The sequence below is a fragment of the Lissotriton vulgaris genome, chromosome 1_1, assembly GCF_964263255.1.
Source record: "Lissotriton vulgaris chromosome 1_1, aLisVul1.2, whole genome shotgun sequence".
Classification (NCBI taxonomy): domain Eukaryota; kingdom Metazoa; phylum Chordata; class Amphibia; order Caudata; family Salamandridae; genus Lissotriton; species Lissotriton vulgaris.
This window is the reverse complement of record NC_141685.1, coordinates 922835634-922861566: the sequence shown is the minus strand read 5'-3', so window position 1 is coordinate 922861566 and position 25933 is coordinate 922835634. Positions and strand designations below refer to the sequence as shown.

Sequence of the window (25933 nt, the reverse complement as noted above, 5' to 3'; positions counted from 1 at the left end):
AATGGTTGTTGGGTCGAATTGTCAGAACACCAACGATGGCTGTTACCCGACGCATATGTACTCGCAGTGGTGACAATGGCCCATGGAATGGCGCACATCAGTGTAAAAGGAATCTGTAAACTGTTGGCCCCAGTATGGCAGAATAGTGGTATCCCGAAATGTGCAGAGAATTTGGTCAGGAATTGTATGGTGTGTTTGAAGTACAATCCCGGTAGAGGGACCCCAACTCCAGCTCGTCATTTTGCGCCTCCAACGTACCCCTTCGAGGTTTTGCAGCGTGATTTCATCCACATGGAGAGGTGTAACAATCTGAAATACGTGCTTGTGGTTGTTTGCGCCTTCTCCAGGTGGGTGGAAGCGTATCCCCTCAAGGACAACACTGCCTTGTCAACTGCCAAAGCCCTTGTCAAGGAATTCTTCCCTAGGTTTGGGATGCCTAGAATGGTCTGGAGTGATAATGGAAGTGAATTCGTGGGACGGGTGATGAAGAGAGTGTGCGAATGTCTAGGCATCCATCAGAAATTTCACGCTGCGAATCACCCCCAATCAGCAGGATTAGTAGAGTGCTACAACGGCACGTTAAAACTGAAATTGGCCAAGATCCAAGCCAGCACAGGTCTTAAATGGCCTGACGCCCTGCCTTTAGCACTCCTGTCTACCAGAGTGAATGTCCATTCTAGATTAGGACTCAGTCCCCACGAAATAGTGTTTGGCCGCCCAGCTAACATCTGGGGCGTGCCAAGGCCAAAGAGGCTAACCGAAGTAGAGCATCCTGTACTGCTTTACTATTTACACGAATTGACAACTAAATTGCGTGTTTTACACCAACAGGTTCACAGTTCCTCTCCGCCAGCCTCTGACGATCCAGGTCACTCCATTGAACCTGGCACCTGGGTACTGGTGCGGAATTTTCAGCGCACGAACAACGAACAGCCCAGGTGGACCGTACCGTACCTCGTCCTTCTTTCCACAAGATCAGCCGTTCGGGTGGAAGGAAAGAAGAACTGGATCCACGGGACCCACTGTAAACGGGTCCCTCTGCCTCTTCCATATGACCGGTGGGTCCAGGATGGAATCGCTGACTCTGAGACCGAAGCTGTACCTCGCTTTGCACTCTTCAGCGATGCACGACTGAAAGAAACTGGTACTGAAAAGGAGTGATCGTACTTTGCAAGGATTTGTGCCTCCGTCAATGCAGTTGGACACTACAGAACCTGAAACATTGTACGAAGACCACACTGTACCTGGGAAACAACGATACAATCTGAGGTCAAGAACAAGAGACTAATGGAAACAAATTACTACGATTCTCTCTTCTCCTAAAGAACTATTTTTGATTTCACAGCTCTCTCGCCCAGGGAACTTGCTCATTTTTGATTTTCGAACCGCCATCCGGTTCTGCTGCTAGGGCCGCGGTTGAAGTCTGAGGAGTGCAGCTGGGGACGCCTAGGTCAACGGTTCTGGTCGGTCTGAGGGAATTACCCCGGACTGAACAGAGCGCACTCCTTGGCAGAATCAAACTCCCACCGCGGGCAGCAACTAGAGGATGGAGTTTCCGAGGGTGGAGAGACCTGCTAGACCCATGAACTTTGAAAAGAAAATATGCACTGTAATGACAAGAAGACAATCTCTAGTATTAAGCATCTCAATGTTGTGTAGTATAATAATGTTTTTAACTGGCTATGCTCTGTTCATTTTCCGAGTTCCATTCATGCACAACACTCAGCTCGCACCTCCTCCTACTATTTCCCCGCACTCCTTACATCCCCTACCTGAACACGAGTCTGCCAGAAGATTAGAATTTGTAAATAATTCATTTGTCCAACTCCTACACCAGCACCAATCTGTCATGAACACTACGAACTGTTGGATATGCGGACTCATGCCACACACTACGGATAAGGGTATCTCGTATTTTGCCCTGCCGTTTAGTTATTTTGGTTCTCTGTGGGCTTTCCAGACCATGTTCCTGTTTTCCCTTGAACCGTACGTTCCAGGGAAAAATTCAAATAATAAGGCACTAGTAGCAGGAATCAGAAATATGAGTAGAGATATTGACACGGTTAGAGCAACTCCCAAAGATGAGTTTACCCCATACAGTAGGTGGAACATCACTAAGTATGGGATCTCCTTAAGTGAGAGCCAGAAAGCGAAGAGATCCTCCCCAGTTTGGGTGGTACCCCACCGAGGTCACCTATGTCTGCAAGGTATTGGCAGGGATCCCGAAGCACAGTTGGGGAAGAGCATATGCACAGAAACGTACGTGTTTGCATCCCGAACTTCCCCTTCATTCTTGGCAGCTAAGGGTACATACTTCATCTGCCATGACAAAGCATACGCTTGGTTGCCCCCTGACTTCTCGGGCACATGTTTTATCTCATTTCTGCTGCCACCCACCTATACGGCCAGGGCAGATTACCATCGGACAAGGACAGTTAGGGGTGTCGTGAGTCAAGACGACACTGCGGGTCAAGAATTTGGGGACTTCGCAAAGGGTTTTCTGCCCTTTTGGGGCCTATGGTGAACAGCAGGAACATTCAACAGTTAACAAGGGTAGTCGAATCCGCCGTGACCGAAACGGCCGGTGCCCTTAGTAATTTGACAGCCGAGCTCCAGTCGGACCGGCTTATGACTCTTCAGAACAGTGTTGCCCTAGATGTCATACTTGCAGACCGTGGTGGTGTATGTAGGGTGATCCAATCCAGTTGCTGCATTTTCATCCCTGATAATGCTCCGACAGTGTATCAGGCCATCTCCAAACTGCACAAAATCTCCGATTCCCTTCATATGGATAAAGGGGATTGGTCCCTGCTAGGGTGGTTCTGGGAACTGATCTCTGCCTGGGGATGGAAAACTCTGATCTTCATTGGGATGATCTTAGCCGTTCTGTTTATGTTCTGCCTGTTCGTGCAGTGCGCTCCTGCAATATGTGGCCTCTGTGCTACTTCATGTGTAAGGAAGCCTGTGTCCAGGGACGAATTGAGCAACAGAATGATGCTACAGCAGCATCTCCATGAATTCATTAATACAGATTTGGACTCAGATTAGCATGAGTTATTGCCTAATATGAGGGCAAAAGGAGGATCTGTGGTTCCGAAATTCTGGACCCTGCTGTGATATGGTACCGAGGTCCAACACTCGTGTCACAAAATATCGTCGTACCATGACGAATTTGGTATTGGCAGACCGGTAATGATTAGGACATTATCCCTGTGCATTTGCGTCGTGGTTGAGCAATGCCAACACCCTCAAATCGTGGTTTCCGCTCTGAACCCTCGGACTCCATTTTGTGAACGGCATCCATCTTATGCCTTGCCCTCATATAAGTCAATTGATTAAGGTCGAGCTTGATCTGAAGGGACACGTCCACCTTAGCTGACTTCCCCATGACCTGGCCGAACTGACTCCACCGCCTCCAGCCAAACCTGTTTGGGCAGCTCCTCGCCCAGTGGCCGAGTAAGATATCATCAAAGTACAACATGCCATAAACCATTCACCACATACAGACCATGTTTTCTACACACATACACCTGTCCATGTTCCTTGTTTATGGCCAGTTTTATGACAAGGAGGTGCCCTGTTTTATTGGGGTTTCATCGATATCTGATTGTAATTGCGGGCTGGGCTGGGTCATCTATCACAAACTGGACATCTAAAATATGGGTTGACCAACATGACTGTGCGTTTTGCTCTATTGTGTAAATATGTATATGGCCGTATTGTAAACTCAAGAATTCTTGCCTGAAGTGTAATATCTTATATAAAAGGAGAAGGCTGGTTCTGTAAAAACGAACAGTCTCCTGAGAACTTACGGCCCGTGCTGTCGTGCTTCTAGGACACATGTTACTTGGCTGCAACCAATAAAACTCGATCTCTGACTTCACCTAGAAGACTCTTGGTGTCTGTGGTCCGGAACAGGGAGAACTCGGAGGTCTTCGGGTGTTATCCCCTGGCACCACCGGGTTCCTAAAAACCCGGCACCTCAGGGGGTTGGGGGTGCTGCTGTGCTCTTTGCTGGGGCCGGTTTGCATCCGATTTTGTTACAGGGCCGATTTTGCAGCTATGCTGCAAAAACGGCCCTGTAACAAAATAAGCCCCCAGGGGCCCAAAACCGGCCCCCACCCGTGCGGCGCACCGGGGGATTGCCCGGTGCCCGCTACGGCCAGTCCGGCCCTGAGAATACAGTGTGTTTCCCCCTGGGCGATGCTAATTTAGCTGCCTAGCGCCAACGCAGGCACCTTGCACCAAAGTGCAAGGGTGTCTGAGTTGCAAGGGAATGATTTTTTATGTGCAGGAAGGTGTCCCTTCCTACACATAAACAATCACTAATTGTGCTTTATAACTTCAGTGTGTGCTGCTTAATGCAGCACACAGACGCTGCAAAACGTCTTTTTTTCCAACGATTGTATGTGGAGGAAGGTGTCCCTAAAATAATAAACAATTAATAGTATTTTGCTGTTTCTACGTGTGCTGCACAAAGCAGCACACGTGGAAACAGCAAAAACAAGGAGAAATAAAGTATTTCTCCTCGTTTTGCCTGTTTAAGACCCAGTTTCCCTGGTCTTAATTTTGGCGCTGCCTCCTATTCACGCCACCCTTGTAAATAGGGGGCAGCATCAAAACCAAAGGTGGTCGCGGTGGAACTCCCATGGCAACACCCATTACCCTCCCCTTTCACGCTATGTGTAGCGTGAAATAGTGCCTTATTTACAAGGCAGCATTAAGCCACTTTAAATGCCACCACATCATTTAAAAAAACAAGACTTTGACCCAACTTCTCCTCCAGTTCATCCAATTTGGAAACAATCTGAAGTGAAGACGTTTTCTCTGTAAAATTATAAAATTACAAAATGTGTGCTGACAGTGGTTGGGTGTGGAAATGGACAAAACATTAGGGAAACTCTGAAGGAAGCTGGCTCTTTATATACTATGCCAAAGCAAGGTACAGTGTGCACAGAGCCCAGAGGATCCCAAAGGCTTACAAAGGTAAACGTAGATGATCCCTTACTCTCCATTTTTGGTAGTGGGGGTGAGCAGTAATGTTTTTTCAGAGGGTAGTGTTAAGCATTTATTGTACACACTCAGGAAAGAAATGATGTCACACACAAAAAATGAACTGAACTGTTTGTATCAAAAATATTTCTTTGTTGTATTTTTATTTGTAGAACCAAGCAGGCTTGGTACAGGTAAGTATAATTGTACCTTTTAGGACAGATTGTTCATGAGCAAGCTGGATGAATAATGACTTTCGTTACAGGTTTGTAAAATGTGAAAATTCAGTTGTAGTTACTTTTGGATTACTTTCAGGATTTCTTTTTCTACTCTGTGATATGCCTAGATATCACACTGGGACATTTCCTGGATAAAAGGGGAGCAAAACAGTTTCTCAAAACACCGTTTTAGGTTTCCATACAAAACACCCTCCACACTTAAAAGTTTTTAAGAGGAAAACAGTCAATGCAATCCTATAGAGAAAATTGGGTTACATTTTGCATGTAAGTGAACGGTCTTGAGGGTTGAGTTTCTGGGGTTAGAACAAAGGTTCCTCCAGGGTCCAAGATGCACTCAAAAAGCACCCTCAGCTGCACTAGTGCGGCCGGGTGCAGAGTACTGAGGTCCAATGTTAGCCTATGAGGCTAGGTGGCCGTCGATTGGTGGCTGCTCGGGAAAGCCACAGGGTTGAGTGAGCAAAGCTCCTAGGGTTAAGTTCAGGGCAAAGGGGTATCCGAGTTATCCCTCAAGGTGCACTCACAGCGGCACAGGGGTGGCCGGGTGCAGGGTGCTGATTTGGCATCAGGAGCCCTGTTTGCAATGGGAGTTGCCGGTTTTGGGTTTTGGCTGCAGGCTCGGTCCAGTAAGTCTTTTGGGAGGAACCAACAGCTGGTCAGGTAAGTTGGAGGACTCTGGGATGTAGGTGCACCTCAGGTTCTCTTCTCCAGGGTTCAGGGCGGCCAGAAGCAGGAATGCCTTTTGAAGTTGGATTTCACCTTACCAGGCCAATCATGCTTGGGGTAGAGTCTCCTTGAAGAGGCTGCAGGAGGTGTTGGGGAGTCATGAAGCGGTCAAACCATGGTGGGCTCAGACACTGTAGCGCTGAGGGACTTCACAAGGACTGGTGGGCCACTCGGACTCAGGCCGTAGCCGACGGTGAGATGGTGGTTCCAGGCGTTGGGTTTGTCTTCAGCAGGCTCAGAGTCTTTCTTTGGAGATTTTTCTGAACAGAGCTGCTGTTCACAGGAGGTCCAGTCTTTGTTGAAGGTAGTCAGTTCTCCCAAGGGTTCTTGAGGCCGTTGGGTGCAGGACAAGGCGACTTTTGGTGCAGGATCTCTGGAAACTGCATATGGGCCAGTAGGGATGGGGCCAAGTCAGTTCTCTGCAGTCTCCTCTGCTGCGCGTCTTCTTGCATACTTCTTCATAGGTTAAGGGAATCAGCCATCTGGGTTCAGGGCTACCCCCTAAATACTGTATTTAGAGGGTGTTTAGGGGTCTCTAGGTCAGTAGGAAATGGGCTACTGGCCTTAGGGTGACTACACCCTTGGTGGGCTCACCCCAGGCGGGGGTGTGGGCACAATCCCTAATCCTGATTGGAGAGTGCTTGACATCTAGATATGTGAAAAGAACTTTATTGTTTCAGTTAATTAAAACCACAGCAATACATTTTAAAAGAATCGACTAGTGTGTTTAAAATTTCTTAATATATAGGTGCAATATCTGTTAATAGGTTCTAAGACATTCTCAGTCTAATACAGAGTTTGTTATTTAAAATAGAATAAAGTGTAATTAAAATACGATCGGTCTAGCTTAGTTCAGAAGTTCTTGGTTTTTTTCTCTGTTAAGTTCCGGAGAGCCCTCTCCCCTAGCTATCACTGTCGTGTTATCCTTTTGTGGACATGGTGCTAAGGTTTGTTTTAGCGCTTGGGAGTGGGCTGCAAGGAACTTTAGTAGTAGGCAGTTCAATCGCTTGTCTACTGGGTTCAAGGTTGCCATAATTGCAGATCTGCACGTTCTTATGCCCCGCTCGTTCATAGACTTTTTTAAAAGAGAGATTCGAGCTTGAGCTAGATTTGTGCAGATACAGACAAGATGAATGAAGTCCTCATTGCTCCTCCCTCATAGTCTGCAGGTTTTGGGTCCGTCGTGCACCCAGATTGGTTGGTCCATAATCGATGGAAATTTCCCCAAACGGAGTCCCATTAATTTCTGTTTTCTGTGAGCTGGGAATGTGATTGACTGCTGCAAGATGGTGGGTCAGCCACGGCCCGTGGAGGGAGTTTCGGTGGGGCAGAGAGGCGGGCGGGGGAGGGGTGCTAAAAACAGGAGTATGGATAATTGAAGGTAAGTAAACAATTTAATAAATTAAACAAATTTCGTAGCGCACCCTGCATCACATTTTGCGATGCAGGGCGCACTACAAAATTTGTTTTATTAATTAAATTGTTTACTTACCTTCAATTATCCATACTCCTGTTTTTAGCACACCCCACTATGCCCCGCCCCGCCGCCTCACGAAAACTCCCTCCACGGGCCGTGGCTGTGGCGGGTACTGAAGAGTGACCTCCCCCACCTGAGGGGTGGGGTTGGCATGGGTGGTCAAACCTTCTGAGCTGTTCTAATGTTTCCTGCCAAAAAGGAGGTGAGACAGGAAGGGGACCTGCTCCTGGTAGCAGGAGAGGCTGGGGTCATGTTGCAAAGGCGGAGAGGCCTTTGATGCTCTCCTGCCACAACTGGCTCTTCCTGACCTAAGGGAGGTGTGACCACCTCCGTCCAGTAAAGGCTTCGTTTCTGGGCCCAGGGAGCGAAGGCTCCCATGCCTGGGGTCCAGAAACATGTCTTGTGGTGGCACTAGAGGCTGGTCGTTTCAGGGGGCAAACCTAAGATGCCCTCTGATGCCAGTGTCATATTTGTTATACAATGCACTCAGAGTGGGTTTGTTATGCTACAAAGTTTGCTTCCAAACTTCCAAGAATTCAGTAAACCCCTTATGGTGCTGTAGAGTTAGTAATGACAAACTCCCAGTCCATGTTCTCTTTTGTGGCTTTACTGCACTTACAATATCTAAGAATGGACTTAAGACACTGTGGGGGTATATTGCTCATGCACGTGTACCCTCACCAGTGGTATAGTGCACCCAGCTAGAAGGGTGTCTTGCCTATACCATAGGCAGTGGGTTGTAGGCATGGCACCCAGGGATGTGTGCCATGTCGACTCTTCGCTTTCTCTGCACCAAAACACACAGCCTGCAATGGCAGTGTATGTGCTGCAGCCCTTATAGGCCTTCCCTGGTCACAGTGCCGTTGGTACCCATGGTATCTTTTACAAGGGACTTTCATGTGACCAGAGAAGTGCAAATTGGCGTTACAAAGGTACAGTTTCTGGAAACACAGGTCCTGGGGGCCATATTGGCAGGGTCAGGGGCACATCAAGTCAAAGTGCATAAAATTCTGGCAAAAGAGTGGGGAGGGAAGGTTACTGCAACAGAAACCCACCTTCCTACAAACTCTCATTCTGAAAGAACTTCTAGAAACATTATGACTGTACCAGAAGTCTCACACAATTCACTTTCGTCCACTTTTAGACTATGCTTGTAGCCACAATAAAATAGGTGGTACCCACCTTACTTCCATGGGTGGGGCACAGGGTTAATATAGGTTTTATTACTCAACACTATCACCACACTTTCTATTGGTGCACTTAGCCTCCAGTTCAATTTATGGCCACCAAAATCTGCCTAAATGCTCTCCCTTATTTTCACACTGTTAAATAGCCCTTTATATGCAAGATCTACCACTTTGCTCATAAGGCAGGTGGTCACAACTAATCTAGTCCCTCAGCAGCACAATCCTACTCTCCTCCTAATCCTGCTTCACCTCACAAAAGGGACGAAGAGCCATTTCAACTGAAGTTATGCGCCCCTCCCAAAACAGCATATTCTTTCTTTTAAAGTCATCCCAACATTCTGCAGTCTTCCCAACACATTATATACTACGATTGTGTTCCTCCCATATTCTCCCAAAAACAGATCATCCTCACAGCACTTTACTCCTTCCATTTCACATATAAAGCTGTGCATACTTCTCTGAAACATGGATGCTGCAGAGACAAGCCTGGCTAGCATCCGAAGAAAATTATACAAAACCATTTGGGTAATAAGATGTGAGGTCCTGTAAACTCATGTAATCTATTCTGGTGCTACACAGATGCCAGGGTGGTGAAGAACTTGGAATAAGAACCAGTGGACAACGTTTCTAATAAATTCAGAAGAGTAAACTGGTCAACGGTAATCTCTGTTAAGTCTCATCAGGTCTACTCACAACCTTACGTTCCTGTGAACCTTTCGTGCCTCCATCACCGGCACTAACCACCCCGATGCCTCACCAGTACAAGGTCACCCTCAGAGTCTTTCCATCTCCTTTATCACTAAACCCTGAACATCTATCTGCATTATCATTACTTTAGCAACCACAGGAGGCATAGCACCTTCTTTCAACTTTACTCTGTAGGAACAGTTCCAGAGACCTTAATCCTGAAGAGAAAACATTTGGAAATCGGTTTGTCAAATCCTCAGTATTGTCACATATACCTTCCATTCAGTGAATCTGCACTTATATTCAATAAGGTCATAAAAAAAACACAATCAACTTTATCAACTGCCCAACATAACTTCTAGGATGTACGTACATTTTCTTAAGAATCACCATTCTCTGATACAGGTGCTAGTATACAATACTCCATTAAATATTAGCCCAAATTCTTCCTCCTCTTTTAAACTTCAATCTCCATTGCTGACCAGTGCTAACTACTTGTGCTTCTCCCCTTCTCCTCTCCAAAGTGGTATACAAGGACATGTAAAACTTAAAGGCACATGTCATAGCTTTACGTTACACTGCACTGCCATTAGGGTTACATATGGCCAACTTTAGGGGTGACTTATGTGTAATAAAAGGGTATTTAAGGCTTGGCAAGTGGTTTTAAATGTCTAGTCGAAGTGGCAGTAAGCTGTACACACAGGCCTGAGACCGGTTTGAAAGGCTACTTGTGTGATTGGTAAAATCAGTGCTGCAGGCCCACTGAACGCATTTAGATTACAAGCACTGGGTATATGGTATACCACTTTACAAGGGACTTCTAAGTAAACTAAATATCCTAATCAGGTATACACTAATTCCACCATGTTTAGGGGAGAAGCACAAGTATGTTAGCACTGGTCATCAATAGTAAAGTACTCGGAGTACTAAGGCCAACAAAACGATACAGCAACAAGTGGAGGTAAGCAGGGAAAAGCTGCTTTAATTATTTTGACGAGTCACCTAGGTTTAATATTGCTTGATTGATTCAGTTGCAATGTGACTCTCTTGGTATTCTGGACAGGTCTTCGGTATGTTCTCATACTGGTTAGCAACACTCAGTCATCTGCATACTCCACCTATGTTCTCTTATCTGACCTAAGCTTTCCATGTTGGCCAACTATGAGATACACCACTTATTGATAAGCTTCACAGTGGACTTCAAGTTTTGTAAAACTGCTTGGAGCCACCAAGTTCAGGGTTATGGAGATTGTGCAATGGAAGGCATGACAATCATTAACAAATGAGCCGGCCATGTGGATTGATTATATATCAGTTGTAAACACTTTAGGAAACCTGAGCAATGACACGTTCCTTCGATAATGGAGGTGGTTTCGTTTATCTGCTTAAGAGAGTAATAATCTTACATGTTTTATATTGGACAGAGCATTCGCTGATCATCTTGTTGAAAAACACAAAATGCGGGTCTAATCTTTAAGTCAGGGTTAATGAATATGTGATCAATTTCATGAATCTTAGTGATCAATTTCATGAAGCCTAGGGACAGAGGTTTATCAACCACTTGCGCAGCAATTGCTTAGGTTGTCCACCCAGAAAGTGAAGCCCCCACAAAACATTCTTTGTCCGAGTTTGGGATAAGAATACAAAGTCAGAATTGTATTAGATAATGAGCTAGCTGGTTGCATTTCAAGCAGATACGAAGAGGGAATTAGGCCAGGATAAGATCTGCTCTGTCATGGGCTTGAAATATTTGTATGAAAGACTGGTATTTGAGTCACATGACTTGTGATTGATAACAGACAACCACACAGCTCTGGACATGAATGAGTCCAAACCTGACTGATGTGCATCTGGATACGGCAGACCTTACATGCGTTATTGATTGTAATGTAGGACCACCAAGGACTCTTCTTTCGGGTTTGAGGAGTATTTCTTGAGCTAGAGCTGAGCAGACGGAGTGATGGGTTTAGCTCCTGTAACTTTAAAGACTTCAATTGAAGTGTGGGTTTGTTTTGGCTTCGAAAGAATGGAATCCAGGTCAATTGTATATGAACCCCTTTCCTCTGGACCACCAGGAGAACGAATGCCCTAAGGGGTGGTAGAAAGATGTTAACCACACAGGACCCCACCAATGCCGGGTCCAAGGGAGAGGGGGAGGGTTTGCCTTATAGGCAAGGAACAACCATTTGTGTCTCCCTTAAAATATAACCAACACATTAAAAAAAAGGAAGAACGCCCTCTGTCATTAGCCCAGGTGTTCCTTCATTTGCCATTAGAGGATTCTTTGGCGAACGTGGGGATATGAGGATGAAGCCCTATACCTGTGGGGGGGGGGTATGGGGGGGAGGGGGTTTGGGGGGAGGCCGTCCCATCTATTGTTCCACTCACTCGTGTTGTCCATAGTACTGGGTGAACAAAGTGGCCAGAGGTTTTACATATTCCTTGGTGAAGGAACACCTACACTGAGGTGCAAAAGCCCAAAGGTTGGGCTAGTGACACAGGGGTCTGTTTGTGGGTTTTTTGTGGGAACGATGTAGAAAGATGTTCAAAAACAAGTAGATGTGCGATGCCTGATGCCTCAGACTGGGTAGGTCTGGGGTGACCCTTCATCAGGGTTGCATTGTGTTCTCAGACATAGAACAAGCATTTACAATGCAACGGTTTCGCCTTTGCAAAAGTTAGAGCTATTGGCATTGTAAATGACAAAATTTTTATTTATGTGTTGGTTTTGAAAACAGATAAATAGATGGCATTGTCATTTACAATGCCAATAGCTTAATCTCTTGCAAATGCCACACACACCCATAGAGTCCCCCCACACAGAGCCCCCCCACACGCATATAGCCCCCCCACACACACACCCACACAGAGCCCCCACACACACCCACACAGAGCCTCCCCCCACACACCCACACAGAGCCCCCCCCCACACCCACACAGAGCCCCCCACACACCGACACAGAGCCCCCCACACACTGCGAGCCCCCCCCCCACACACCCACACATCCGCTATCCAAGAGCAAAAGTAAAGGAAAGTGGCCAGGGTGGGCAGGTTAAGCACAGCGGCCCAGTCATGGAGGTAAAGAGGGTTGTTGGACCTGGCCTCGTGGCGTGGTCCCGCTCCTCCCCAAGATGAACGGTTTGGGGGGCGGTCTCTGCACTCTCTGGCCCCTCCCTGGATAAGGTGCTCTCCTTTGCCTCTCGGCCGCGACGCAAACCGTAGATAATGTGTGTAAACAGCTTAAGACCCACCTCTTCCTTCAAGCATCATGTCCAGAATATTTACAAGGGCTCCGTTTCCTCCCCACATCCCTTATCCAAAAAGTGCTTTGAAGAAATCAACGATTACCCAGGCGCTTTACAAAATATGAAAATGAAACTGAACCCCGGGACTCGCTCTCCCAGGCTGTCAGTGTCTGCCTCATATACAATATGCCCAAGTGTGTCAAGTAAAGCCTGATCCATAACCCCCCCCCCCATTCAGACTCTGAAGGGAGATAAGCAGATTCTTTGAAGTCCAAGTAATAACATAAGGCAGAGTGCCCTGTTTGCACTGGGATCGCGAGAGACCACAGCCATTTCAGAGACAAACTCACCTTTGCTACGATTCTTCGCTGACGACGCAGCGCTTCGAGGCACTAGGTTTACAGAGCAGGTCCACACATGTCCCAGCTTGCTTCCATTGTTATCACACAACTATCTGTCCTTAGCCGATCGCTGCACAGAGCCTTGCATGGAAAACCTACACTTATTTCACAGTAACTGGAGCGTAGATCATCAAAACCCGTTCTACCGCATGCCACGTTCTTGTGAACAACGTTCCCCGCGACACACATCAGTGTCACCCTGCGGATCCAGTGTGTGCTCTGGGCGTGTCGCTTTTCACCTCCTCCTAATGTGCGCTCAATGCTTATGTCAAATGTACAGGGTATCCTGATAAGACGCAAGCAACGAATCTACATGAAAATCATTTACATATCCAGCGGTTATCTGTAAACCCGGCACGGATCTCGCTATCCAGTACAGACGCGCGGCACGCCAGGTTCACCTGCATATCTCCTTTGGGTGGGCATGGGGTCAAATTCAGTCACAAACAAGTGGCTAGAAACCACACATTTCAACAAGCTCACCACTTTACGCTACTCTACTCCACTCCATTCTACTCCACTCCACACCACTCTAGTTTACTCAAATTTACTTTATGCACTCCACTCCACGCCACTACACTATGCACCACTCTACTCTACTCTATGCGCCTCTACTCTACGCCAGTCCCCTCTACTCCGCGCCACTTCACTCTATGCCGCTCTATTCAACTCCCCTCCACTCTACGCCGTCCCACTCCACTCTACACTGTTGCACAACATGGCTGAAAGATATTGGCAAAGCCAAAAGCTCTAACATAGGCACAATCTATTGGCTTTGCCAGGGCTTGTTTATACAGCACTAGCGAAACAGCAATGAAAAAGAACGAGAACGTTGATTTTATTTTACAAAATTAAGGGACTTCCAGCATCTCTCTCCTAGTCACTGGTGCTGACACAGGTCGTTTTTGAGTGCTAAATTTGGATAAAAGTATTTGTCACCACTTCTGGCAGCTGAGCTCAGTGAAGGAAAGCAAAATGCCGCAGTGCAGCTGCACATTTGACATTATTGCATTTCCTTTTAGGAGATAAGTGTAAAAGGCTCTGCTTGTTCCCTTGTCTTGGATGGTTACTCTCTACCCGCGCATTCCTCGGATTCTCTTAAATGTTGGTGCCTGGCGTCGGTCGGTACAGACCATCTTACTGCACGATATTGATGCCAGTGACGAAGGCAGCTCAGTGGATTAACGTGCAGGCTCTAGAGACCCGTGAGTAACCTGTAGTTCGTGTATTTCAAACCAGGGAAGCTGGTCCATTGGTTTAAGAGTGCTTGCAGTGATCTATGTTCAACCTGCAATTCACACACTCCAATTTCATCAAAATAGCTCAGAGGGTAAATGCGCCTGCTGTCTAGACTTGAAAGTTGTGGTTTAGATATAAGAAAAAACAGCTCAGTGGTTTAATGAGCTCGCTGCATAGATCTGTGAGTAGCCAGCACACCCAAGCTCAAATGTTTAGTAGGATAGCTTCATGGGTTAATGTGTCAGTTGCAGAGACCTGTAAATCCTCCTGAGTAAGCCTCAGGCATGTGTTGGCAATCTCTAACTGAAAAATAGGTTGTTATAATTATTACTCTCAGAGAGGTTAGACGACATTAAATGTGCAAAACGTGTCACCAGTCTTTTAACTTAATTGCAATGCTGCCTGTCACCTAAAACCATATACCAAAGCAAAGGACAGAAACATCGACAAATACTCAATTAAACAAGGACCTACGGACTGCGGGGGGGGCGGACACGGACGGGGGGGGCGGGAACGGGCATACGGTCAGCGGGAGGGGGGGGGGGAAAGGAACGCACTCACCTGGACTTCTTCCGGCAGCCGTGGTCGGCATTAAATGAGGAAAACAAACACACAAAAAAACGAAACTCCGCCCACCGCCCGATGACAATGCAAAAAGAGTGGAGAGGGAAAAAAATGCAGGAACGCCCACGAATCTGGTCCGTGAATGACGGACAGATCTCTGTTCCAATGGCTAGCCTCCATTTATGGAGCTAGCCAATGGAACAGAGGGCGTATTCAAGGCACCCATACTGAAAACTAAAGATTTCTCCTGGGGGCGGAGCTAAAGCTCCGTGCCCCAGGCGAAACCTAAAAAGGGTGTACTAGACCTGCCCAGATGAGCATCACTAGCTTGGAACATTAGCTTTGCAGTCTTGTAAAGGTTTTGGGAGAATTCCATCCCCCAAGTGAATGGTTCTTATATGTGATTCAGAAAAGGGGGTGGTGATGAACAGAGTGTCTGAATTAAGCAGACCACTCTTACCCAGTCCAAAGATCAGGGCTTGATCCATCACCTTCCACGCTTATGGTGGACAAAATGATTCAAAAAAACGGTGTTGGATCTAGCCCTGATCTCTTGACTGGATGAGAGTATTCTGCTTAATTCAGAAACTCTGTCCATCACCACCCCTTGTTAAATATTTTGTCCACCCTAAGCGTGGAAGGGTATACCCAGATGTGAGTCCCTTGCTCATTGCACCATCAGGATTCAAGCAAGCCGGGCCGACGACGGCTGTAATGCCAGAAACCGGTCCCCGGAAGCTTGTTTCCTTCCCAGTGTAAGAATTGGCTTTTGTAGTTTGGTTTGCCCTGTTCCCATCATGCACTGGGACAGGAACAGACTAATTTGCATATAGCCAGGTTCTGAGCTGGGATGGTGCAGTGAGCTAAAAAACGGTGTTGGATCTAGCCCTGATCTCTTGACTGGGTGAGAGTATTCTGCTTAATTCAGAAACTCTGTCCATCACCACCCCTTGTTGTTAAATATGGTTCTTATATGTGGCAAGTCTCAATCTTCAAGATCTGCTCTCTAGATGTTATAGTATGCGGTGCATGGCAGACTGCCTATCTTTTTTGTTTTCTATTGCTGCACTAAACGGAATGCTCTACTGTCAAACATCCCCATTTGTCACACAGGGTTGCTTTCTTAAATTTGTCACGTGTGGAAATGATTTCAGGAGAGTAGATGGCTTCCCATGAGCTCATTTCAGACTGCCTCTAGTGTGAGGCAGTTGTTAGATCTTAAATTAGGCCAGGGCACCTTCTACAAGGATTACATACTTCCAACCAGAAAACTGGCTAGGTTGGTGAATAGACTATGAATAGCCATGCCGGTGGCAAGTGTCGCGGGGTCATAATATCTAGTTCAGGTCGCATCATACCAGTAGAGACCGCCAGCCCCAGCTCACTCCTTGCAGGGCGGCACGAGCGGTTAGAAGCCAGCTGCAGTCAGTGCTTTAAATGGGAAGGTACTACCAGGCACACAGTACCTCCACTTTTTTTTGCACTCCTTTAATTTGGAAAGGATAATACCAGGACTTCTCAAATGCATTAAATAGGAGTTTTGGCACTGCCCAGCAGCAAAAAGTTACGTTAGGACAAGGAGTACCTCCACTTCTATATTTCCAATTCAACCACCATTGCAACTGACTTAACCATATCTGAGGATGGTTTTGTCATTGTAGTGGATAGACTGGGGAGGTGGGGGGGGGGGGGGGGAGATAATAGTTGAACCTGGAGAGTGTCTAGGCGATGGGCATATACGGTCCTTATAACTCTCGTCCACTCACATCCACGCACTCACAATGACTGAAGAAACTGCTAAATGAAACAGGCCAAGTCATTCACTTGTTAGTACTATAGAAAAAGTAAACAGCATACGTACCGTCACATAAGGAACATTGGAGGATAGAACCAATGAGAAAACAGAGGACAAGAGATTTCGCCAACATCCTGAGAAAGAGGGGAAAAAAGCAGACGGTGTTTGTAACATGAGTTGAACCTCGTAAACCAGCTACAATTTCCTCTGAACTAAAAATGGAGTATGGCTGAAGTAAGAAAGCTGGGCATTTTACAGGTGAAGTTTTCAGTAACTTGCTATAGACCTCTTCAAACGTAATCCTAGCTTGTAAGCAAAGAAAACACCTCTTAAATTATGGAAACTGCAGGTGCAACATTAGTAAGTTGCTTGCAAAACCTCATGATTTGATCAGTTCTTAATTTGAGCCGGTGGTTTCCGTGCTGGCAAAGGCACTTAATTGTCGGCACGGATACTTATGACAGTGCACCACATGGAGGCGCAGTCTAATCTTGAAATGAGCGCAACAGTTGTTTAGTAATTATGTACACATTGAAAAGGGCTTATAGCAGCCACCCAAGTCACTCTTCAGCTTTGGGCAGCCTGGAATAGTTCAAATTTTCATCCTTGTAAAAGTGTAATGGTTAGTGGTTATTGCTAGAGCAGGATGGAGCGAGCTGCAGTGGCCTCCTGACCAGCACGCTGGCATTTTTTTAAAATAAATTAAACACTGCTAAAAATCTGTTACTGTACCCGGAGAATCTGAGTGGAGGGAACTATTGAGTGAAAACGAATCCCCCTTGGAAGTTGTGCACGATTTCATCTGGGAAAGGAGCAAAGTGAAGGTGATTCCCAGAGAGACTGAGAATTATTTAGTAAAACAGATCATAAAAGGTTGTATTTTTTTTTTTTACAGTGCCAATTACTTTTAATGGTGTATTGAAAACGAAAATCTATGAATACGTGTTGTTGCAGGAGTGCGGCATGATAGTCCCTTCTCTGCCCCGCCTTCTCCCATATAATAACTTTATTTTTTAAATTGTTATTTGCCACCATAGAAAAATACAGTGATGAAATCAAGTCAATACCAGTCGCCCCCCACCCCCGGAGACCCCAACATTATACAAAGAGTTAGGCACTTGATAACAAAAAACTAGCTACCACTAGTTTCAAATCCAAGTTCTAGAAATTAAGTCCACGTCCCACTGTAGTCAGGTGCAGGTTATTGATCCGATTAACCGCCCTCTTAGTATCAGCTGCAAGTGGAATTAGATGTTCAGCCACAATCATATTGGTGTTTGCAGCCACAGTCACCCCCACGTGTTTAGCTTTTGGAACCACCCTACTGTCTACCCAGTTGATTTTATTATTTAAAATAATCTGTTTTTTATTTTTATTGAGAGCGTACCCCGAATGTATTAGAATGTGATGTGGCACAATAGTAATTTTTGTGCAAGTATAAACTGTGGATTCAATTTAATTTAAAGTTTGTGGTGCGAACGACGGATTTACTGACAACCAGCAGATGGCACTGTGTCCTTATTTTTTCTCCAGACAGAGGTAATATTTTGTGGTTTCCATTTATATGTAATCTACTTGCTTTTATGTCAGTGAGAAGGTGCTGGCTAGAGTTGCCACACAACTTAGCCTTAACAAGACACCGTTTGCCTAATCATGCTTCCCGCTGGTATATTCCCCTTTGTTCTACTACCCTCTCCAAGTTGGACTCCCAACCCTTAAATATTTCCTTATCTTTAAAAATGTCCTCTTGCTCAATGATGGAGGGCCGAAATATGTTAGTCACAGTGCCACAGCTGATAAACCCAACTTCTTAACACCAAATGTTTTAAGATGATTAATCAACCTCTCCTAATGTAGGTAGTATAAAAAAAACCTTGTCGTATTGTATTGCTGTATTAAATATTTTAAAAGCCTAATATGTACATGTGTACAAGACACCGTATTTTCTAGCCTGGGCGGCCTTGCCACATTAGTGCATTCTGGGAGTTGTAGTCACACGTGCCTTCAAGCAAGCACATTGGAGTAATGCACCTGATGATCATTTGGAATAGTAAAGCCCCACAGAAGCCCCACACGGCACTCCTAAGAGCCTCCATAAATTCGGCAGCGAGACTCATCATGGGTTCTAAAAGAAGGGTCTACATCTCCCCAGACCTAAAATCCTTGAACTGGCTACCTCCGGAAGCCAGAATTCATCTGAAAATAGCGTGTATGACACTTAAATCCCTGCATCACAAGGCACCAAGTTATCTGGCACAGAAACTGACGATTTCTGGTGGGATAAGATCTTCAAGAAGCGCGGACAACCTACTTCTGAAACCCCAAAGTTTCAACAAGAAGAAAACCTATAAAGGATCCCTCTCAGGGATGGCTACCAGGATTTGGAATGCCGTACCCCCAGAAACCAGACTTAACTCTTCTATGGCTTCTTCAAAAAGTAAGTAAAAGCGATTCTCATGGCAAAATGCTCCTGAGCATTATCTAAAGAAATTGCAATACCAAACCAACCCGTGCTGATAATCTTTACTATGACAAATGTCCACTGCGACACTTGAGTCTGTATTTCTACCCTTTACTCGCTCCAACTGGATGGTTCTCTTTGCGTAAACTTACTGCTTTACTGTTTTATGGCGGTATGTACATGTGTTTAACATGCATTGATTTGATGTATAACGAACCTTACTTAATGTAAAGCGCTCTGTTATCCGCAAGGATCTTGTTCGCGCTCTATAAAACTTTCAAATAAATAAGTTCTAGTCGTGTTGGCCATTATGAAGAGATCGTACCGTATGCCTCTCTTGCCTATTTCCTAGAGAGGAAGATGATGGTCTCAGACACAGATTATAAAAACAGGGGTCAAAACAAGGCCGCGCCCACTGCAAACCAACAGTGGTTGTGAAAGTTATGCAACGTGCTAAAAAAGCATAGCTCGAGAAGCAGACTGAAGAATGGAAATTGCAATAAAGTGGGCCTGGCGTGCCCAGCGGTGCATCCAGTGTGTCATGGGCCCGAGTGCAAGGACGAAAGGGGTCCCGTGGCTGCTGTTTGAATTATAAACTCAGCAATAATCGGGGCTCAGTGGGCTCTTCGGGCCTCTGGACCCCGGCGCCACTACACCTGATGCACCAATGAAAGCTAAACCCCTGGAAATGCCTTAATGTGCAAAAATGAGAAATCTTCTCTTTTAACTGAAGACTTCCACACTAATAGAAGAATGATTTATGACGCCTGGAACTAAATCTCCGATGTTGTGCCTTTGGAAAACTTGCAGTTCAGCTTTTAACATTGTAAATAAGGGCTCACATTTCTCATTGTGGATAAGGATACTGGATACCAAACTAACCTGGCTGAAGGTGCGGACCAGGCCATGAAACCACTCTGTAGCTGTGCTGCGGTGTGGGTCAGTCTCTGTGCCTTAAAGGACGCCCTGCCTCGGCATCCCAAAATGTCACCATAGGCAGAAACTTAAGCCAGTTGCCAACTACTCTTCCTGGCTAACAGACCCCAGCCAGTCTTCGGCTGTAGACTCCATTTCTGCATGCACCGGTTATGAGGCTATAGTTGGCTAAGCAGGGGTCTGTGGTGGTGTCAGCGAGAGATGCCAGGGAGGGCCATGAAGAGAACAGACAAGCCGGGCACTCGGCCCGGGTCTAGGGCCTGAACTCACACCCGTGGCACCCGGCTAATGCACAAGGTGGACATGGGGGTGGGGCTGGGCGGAACGCAGGAGACCTCACTTTTCACATAGGGACTTTGGACGGAACACATCAGTTCCAGATCTCTGCGAGGAAGAGATTCTATCCTCCCACTGGAGCGAGCAGCCTGCTGCCCTGCCAGTCTTTCTGGTCATAGCTGAACTGTTGGCAAGAGACACCACCACCCAGGCATGCATGAGGCGGCAAAGTGGTACCAGATGGAAAGAGTTGGCAGTGATGGCATTTTTAATCCAGAATGTTCTATATTTGAAAGCAGTCCACATAATGGGAGTAGATGTTACTCAATCAGATAAGCTGAATTCACCCTTTCCCTCCTCTCAGGGCGTCGCCACCACCTGTCCTCTCCTCCCTCCCACACCTTTCGGGGAATCGCCCAAGACGTTGGCTCACTCACTGCGACAGAGACAAGAGCTAATCCTAGAAGTTCTGCGGACTTTGGACTTCGGTTCACACCAGTCTGCCAGATGGCATCTGCACCAGAGTGGATTCTTCGTGTAATTCCGTCTCTGCAACCTCTGCAGAGAATGCGCCTCCATGCGGCAGATGAACAGTGGAGGTTGGGAAGATTAGGCTTTTCTCATGCTCAGAGTTTCAAGCCGCTAGGAAGGCCAATGGTGATCACTGGGCTTCTTTTCCGAAGGGGTGTAAGCAATGTTCCCTCTAATTTTTTTCCTCTGTGTGCGGCAGTGGAGGGTCTCTGTGCGCTGCAACCATGGCTATGTGCGCCAGGAACCGAACCTCCCGTGTCTGCGGCGCCAAATGCCACTCGTTTTTGGTGCCCTCCTGCCCTCTGCCCCACTCGCTTTGGTGCCCTTCTGCCCTCTGCCGCACTCGCTTTTGGTGCCCTTCTGCCCTCTGTCCCACGCGTTTTTGGTGCCCTCCTGCCCTCTGAACCACTCGCTTTTGGTGCCCTCCTGTCCTCTGCCCCACTCGCTTTTGGTGCCCTTCTGCCCTCTGCCCCACTCGCTTTTGGTGCCCTTCTGCCCTCTGCCCCACTCGCTTTTGGTGCTCTCCTGCCCTCTGCCCCACTTGCTTTTGGTGCCCTTCTGCCCTCTGTCCCACTCGTTTTTGGTGCCCTCCTGCCCTCTGCCCCACTTGCATTTGGTGCCCTTCTGCCCTCTGCCCCACTCGCTTTTGGTGCCCTGTTGCCCTCTGCCCCACTCGCTTTTGGTGCCCTCCTTCCCTCTGTCCCACTCGCTTTTGGTGCCCTCCTGCCCTCTGCCCCACTCGCTTTTGGTGCCCTTCTGCCCTCTGCCCCACTCGCTTTTGGTGCCCTTCTGCCCTCTGCCCCACTCGCTTTTGGTGCTCTCCTGCCCTCTGCCCCACTTGCTTTTGGTGCCCTTCTGCCCTTTGTCCCACTCGTTTTTGGTGCCCTCCTGCCCTCTGCCCCACTTGCATTTGGTGCCCTTCTGCCCTCTGCCCCACTCGCTTTTGGTGCCCTGTTGCCCTCTGCCCCACTCGCTTTTGGTGCCCTCCTGCCCTTTGTCCCACCTGCTTTTGGTGCCCTTCGGCCCTCTGCCCCACTCGCTTTTGGTGCCCTCCTGCCCTCTGTCCCACTTGCTTTTGGTGCCCTTTTGCCCTCTGCCCCACTCGTTTTTGGTGCCCTCCTGCCCTCTGCCCCACTCGCTTTTGGCAGTCTTGAGTATCACTACACCTACTATGGAGTGCTTTCATTGCGACATATGAGAGATTATTTTATAATTCAAATTATACGAAATCATCACACATTTAAATATTTTTAAAGGTTGAAACCTTTTTTTAAATGTTTTTTTATGTAGTCATGACTCTACATGCTAGCTAGACATTGATTTTGTCAATGTTGCTGGAGGATGACATTGGGGCCTGAGTGACAAGAAGAAACCACATTTTATTTTTGGCATTTTTACACAGAGCAAACCGTGCATAAGAAACTAGGAGCGCCTCACAAGTTAATTTTTTTTGCAGCACAGGGAGATAAGCCAAGATTCACAGCCTCCTGAGCCGAAGATTCAAACTTGGTCCCCCTAGTTACAGGGTGGGCACCTGTTACCACTGGGTCCTATCGCAGTCCTGCCAAGCGTCACGCAACTGGTGTGACGCTCATGCATTTCAGTGCAGTGATCCGCATCACCGCACTGAAATGCATTGTCACGCATTTTGCCACCTGATGCTGCCCGGGCTCTCTCTGCTGCTCCGAGGTGCGCCTGCTTCGAGTTCTAGTATCCGCGTCAGACTCATCATCATTACACTGCAGGGGGCCGGGCTGCCCTCTGAGTAGAATACTGCACCTGTCAATCACACCGACCGTGACGCCACGGGGGCGGGATTACATTTGGATGTGCGGCGGTAGAGTGCCGTCACGTCCGGAAGAACAGGAAAGCGGCGGGGGAATCTGTGAGCGTGCAGGCTGCTCACGAGACAGTCTCTCATGCCAGTGCGTGCCCATCCCACCTGTTGCCTTGAAAAGACACAGGCCGCCTCAGAGCCCGACTCGAGGGCTCACTCATCTCTGGCCTGCCCTGTGAGCACTGCCTCACAAAGTAACGCTATGGTTTGGAGCGGCGGCTGCAGTATAAATAAACTAGTGGCTACAGGGAGGGGCAATGGCAGTGGTGCGCTGCTGACACCATGACCGTCCGAGTTGTGTTGTTTCTGTCAAAAGACGCGTGGGTCCCGACCAGCGGATCAGCTGAACCCCGGCGTCCGCACGGACTGTGGCAGCCTCTGCAGTTCTTCCCTAGCAGTACACCAGCCCCTCCTGTAATCATGCACGGGCCAGTGCTTGCTGAGGTGGGAGTTATTGCAGTGAGGTGCGTCCTGCACAATTAACGTTACTGAAGTCCACTCTCATATAGTGAGTTGTGCCTCAGCGAGGTATCTTTATTTTCAATGTACTTTACATTTTATTATTAGCGCTAGCGCGCCAACAGTGCTGCCGCTCCTATTACTTCACTTGGTCAGTGCCTGCCATTGTGTGTCAGTGTAGTTGCTCTGTGACAGCCCATAAGTGAAAAAAAATATGTGAAGGAGCCCCTCTGTCCATCTGGGCAGTGTGCGGGCTGAGCATTCACTTACATTACGTTATGAAAGTTAGACTGTTGCAGAGGGCAGCCTGCTTTGAAATTGTTTAGCAGTCACACTAGCACATTTAAATTTATTCGAACCCCTCTCGTTATGCACATGCTCTTACTGCATCTAATCTCCATGACAGCGTTTTTGTAGAAACGTTTACATTTTATTTTCAACAGGCTGTTTTACAAATACTGACTTTGCTGACATTTACAGAAACGTCCTTTTGTTAGTAGTGGTGCGGCACTGACTGTCAATGAGTGGCGCATATCTGGGTCTTTGTTGTGGTTAACAGTAGGATCAGCTTAAAAGGGACTCTAGATGCTTTAGTTTCTGGTGCTTTCCAGCGGTTTTTACATCTTCTTCAAGTGTCTTGTTTCTCAAATGGGTGTAATTGCATATATTTATATGTTTTCCTAGTCTTCTTTGCTTGATTTTGCTTGCAAAAAAGTGTCACTCATATTCGTTGGAATGTCACTCATAATTGAACTGAAATTATTAAAATGTCACACTAGGCAATCTCAGACCTTGGCAGCTATGCTATCGCCTCCTGTGAAATTTCGGCATGTTATTGGCTCGTGGTACCAAGACGACGACCTCCACTACAGCTAGACCTCTGGCTCAACCCTTCAGTGGACACGTCAGAATCAGCTCACAGGCCCCTTGTGGTGCAGTCAGTTAACAAGCTTTCCTAACAAAAGCGTAGGCAGTTTCCAAACACAGCGTGTGTTTGGAAACTTTTGTTAGGAAAGCGCGGGGAAGACTCTGGCCTTTAGTTTAAGTATTACTGTTAATCGGAGCCCGTGAAGGGGCTCTGATTAACAGCAATACTTAAACAAAAGGCCAGAGTCTACCCCGCCCTCCCTCATAGCCTCAAGCGCCACAAGCCCTCCCCCCACCTCCTTACCTGCACGCCTCACGACCGCTCCGCCGCATTCGCGCCGCTCGCTTCTTTCAAAGCGGCCGGCGGCACGACTTCCTGACCGTGTGCGCGCTCCACGCTAGGTGGTGCGCGGTGAGGTCAGGAGCAGTGTGCGCGCGCGCCTTGAAGGGAACGTAGGGTGTAAGACACGTCTGTACAATCAGGAGAATGTGCAGAGGATATTCAACTTCTGCTAAGACTCAGGAACTCGCCTGATGTGCCCGCTCTCTCCAGAGTTGTGCTCCTCCGGTGCACACCTGGATGGGTCAACACTGGTTAAACTCAACAAATCTTAATCACTGGAGGCAAAATCTTTGGCCACACAAATTGCTGGCCTAGGACCTTTGGTCCCTCCCCTGCCACCAGTCTGAAGACTCTTAGAGTTAAAATTGACGTTCTCCTTCAGATGGGCACCAAAGCCTCTTTTCTATCTTCTTGCGTTCTGGGATGACTCCTTCAACCCTCAATTCCTTTAAAGACCTCATCTTTCACCCTGCTTCAAGTCATACAGAATCAGCCGGCTAGACTGATTCTTGGCGCCCTTTGTTTGTTTCAGCCATAATAAAACAATCTTCCAGGAATTCCTATGGTTACCCATTCATAACCATGTGCTTCGTATAAAACAACATTCTCTCCATGGCAAGTTAACAAAACATTGTTTCTGGAAGACTTCTTCAATGCACTCCAATCAGAAACCTTCGCTCAGCATCTTCAGTGTTACTGGTCAGCCCTAATTTCCAGAGAACTTGCCTCAAAGGCCGAGCCTTTTCAGTCCCAGACCCATAAATCTGGAACCAGCTACCACACAAGCCTCAAACTATACCCAGTGATTTACATCTGAGTATTCTCAATCTTTTTTTCTGTTCTCCATTCTCTTCTCTAGTCTAACATCGCCAAGAGATGTTCAGGTGTTGGAGAGCTCTATAAATAGATCCTAGTTCAAACTCAATGCGACCCTGGATTTGATGTAGAATTGCTCCAGGAAGGGGTTTTGCTGGCTTATCGCCTGCGACACCAAATTCATTTGGCAGCAGTCAGAGCAGGCAAGGAATGACAGCAGGTTTGCAGACTACCAAGACCGTAGCGTCTAGACTTCAAGGTTTTCGTTGTGTCTGGTCGTCGGGTCAGAATCACGGAACACAAAATAACCCAACCACAATATATACCCTGGTACAGACTGACGGTTTTGAACCATTAAAGTAACCACACCGGGGCTATGCCCTCACGCCTTGGGTACTGGGTTGCTAATCGTGGAAACAACAAGAGAAAATCTTTAATGTCCTGGAGTTGACACAAGAAGGTCCCTCCAGTCCAACATCAAATTAGGTGTCAGTACAGACAAAAAACCTAACCAACATAATTTGCCATTCGATTTCATTTACTCAATGTTCCTGCTTTCCCAGTGGCACATAAAGCGCGCCAAAAATAATGATACGCCTTGAAACAGCATACGCTACAACTACATTCTGTTGGGTGTTAGAATGAGGTAGGCGTTGTTATCCAACTAATGGCACTCATTTTAGCAACGCCGACATAGCAGCCTAGTGACCTCATTTACCTGGACCTGGCGCTTAGTCAACAACGCACTACCTATAATGACCTGCAATTTTGCTTTTAAAATTTTAAGCATGGGCACAGATATCCAAGAGAAAAAAAGCAGGTGTAATATGTAAACAGTATTTGCAACAGGACTGCAT

The 25933-nt window shown here is 47.0% G+C and overlaps 1 protein-coding gene across 10 annotated transcripts in view; it reads right to left on the bottom strand.

Annotated features, from left to right (window-relative positions):
• LOC147748173 (E3 ubiquitin-protein ligase TRIM38-like) overlaps nucleotides 1-25933 on the bottom strand; it is a 229320-nt gene that overhangs the window by 182114 nt on the left and 21273 nt on the right. For all 10 annotated transcript variants that reach the window (XM_086959081.1, XM_086959083.1, XM_086959084.1 and 7 more), the window contains exon 2: nucleotides 16617-16684. In XM_086959081.1, the coding sequence (XP_086815207.1) occupies nucleotides 16617-16684 (68 nt within the window). The remainder of the gene's footprint in view (nucleotides 1-16616; nucleotides 16685-25933) is intronic.